The sequence below is a fragment of the Penaeus monodon genome, chromosome 32, assembly GCF_015228065.2.
Source record: "Penaeus monodon isolate SGIC_2016 chromosome 32, NSTDA_Pmon_1, whole genome shotgun sequence".
Classification (NCBI taxonomy): domain Eukaryota; kingdom Metazoa; phylum Arthropoda; class Malacostraca; order Decapoda; family Penaeidae; genus Penaeus; species Penaeus monodon.
Genome location: NC_051417.1, coordinates 26,241,481 through 26,243,215, shown reverse-complemented (window position 1 = coordinate 26,243,215; position 1,735 = coordinate 26,241,481). Strand labels below are relative to the sequence as shown.

Below are 1,735 nucleotides of genomic sequence, written 5' to 3'. Positions count from 1 at the left end.
TCTACCTGAACGCTGGCAAACAGAGTCCGTAGATATATGGATTGAAGCATGCGGAGGCCTTGCAGAAGATAGAAGGCAGAGTCACGATCAGCGGCGACAGGAACTCCTCCCCACGGAGCATCGCTATCAGCAGGACGATCACATAAGGCGTCCATGATGTTATCCACAGAGCCGTCAGGAGGGAACCGGTTTTCAGAACCTGAGATTCCATCTGTGAGAGATGAGGAGATAATGAAGATTGTGTTAAGGTTTGGTTATAGGTGCGTTATGAAAGGAAATGTTGATGGATAATTGTGGTCACAGAGGTAAGGAAGCTATCACACGAGGGCAGATTTTCGTGTACATTTTACATTTTACAATTTACACTCGTTATGTATCTTGCATTTCCTATCACACGAGCGCGCATGCTACAATTTGTACATGGATTTGTAAACAAGGCTCGCTCGCAAACCTTTTGTGTGTGCGTATAAGCCGGTCTCAAAACGTTTTGTATAACTTTTGTATTACTCAACATGTATTATATCCCTATCAATATCTATTTATCTCCATGCATGTGTGTTAATTGAAAGACTTAAAAATGAATCTGCTGTTAAGTAATGGTAGTCAATAGTTTGTCTTTATCACTTCTGCATTGGAGTCATCGAAAACGTTAAACTTATTTCATGAACCTTCTACCTCTGCGGATCCCAGAGGTTCGACGTCATAGTTTAGCTCGAGGCACAAGTAATCTCAGGCTGCCTGCTGTTTCGGTCACACGCGGGCGGCCACAGATACGTAAAATGTGGTGCATTTCTTCGGAAAACACGTCTGTTTCCTCCACCCTCTTGTGCGATTGTGTTTTCTATCAACAAATTACCTATGGACACCACAGCTCAAGCGATTGCTCTTACGGAGGCAGGGCGTCGAAGAATTTTATTCACAAAATTTTAAGTCTGTTTAATAGCAACTGGAAAGAACGAGACGAGATAGATGATATTTACGAGAAATTTATGAGGATTTACTAATATGAACACAATAACAAGGGAAAATATTTGTTTAGAAGAACATGTTAAAACTCACTACAACGGTATTGACTGGTTCAGCAGCTTCGGCGACTTGGGACAGTGATATGATTTAGTAGTCATAAGTATCCACTCGGCCAGCTTCGAAACCACAACACCTTTTTTTCGTTTACGCCTGTTGCAGCTGAATTACAGAGGTTGATGTGATGTAATGCCCTTCGTCACTAATATTTGACCTCTTACGAGATACGCAAAATAATAGAAGTTGTGAGGACGCGGCGAAACGTAAACAAGCAAACCTAACAGACAGCACTGGTCGTGTTACAAAAAGGATTTACTGATTCGTAGAATTAGGTATCCCAGCGTCTGTCTTCTCCCAACCATGCAGACAACTGAGGCTCAATATGTAATCAAAACTCTGTTTGGAGAGTGAAGAGCCACGCAAAGTAAGTTAATCGACTTGAAGACCCTCAAACGTAACAAGCTATGGGTATCGGGAACAGAAATGATAAAAACAAACAAAGCAACGCAATACTCAAAAAGGAAAGTGAAAATAGGCACCAAATGGTACATCTACATCACTTCGCTGTCTAACCTTACTTTGTTGAAAACGCACTATAAAGTCACTATAAAGAAACTGAACGAATATATTTTTTTTTGTGGAATGCAGTACATACGAGTATAAAAGTCTATTTTTATTCGAGTTCTCTCAGGAAAAGGTATACCCATTTAAA

At 40.7% G+C, this 1,735-nt stretch overlaps 1 protein-coding gene across 1 annotated transcript in view; it reads right to left on the bottom strand.

Moving 5' to 3' along the window:
- LOC119593629 (ocellar opsin-like) overlaps positions 1-1,735 on the bottom strand; it is a 4,497-nt gene that overhangs the window by 273 nt on the left and 2,489 nt on the right. The window contains exon 3 of the mRNA XM_037942582.1: positions 6-211. Within this exon, the coding sequence (XP_037798510.1) occupies positions 6-211 (206 nt within the window). The remainder of the gene's footprint in view (positions 1-5; positions 212-1,735) is intronic.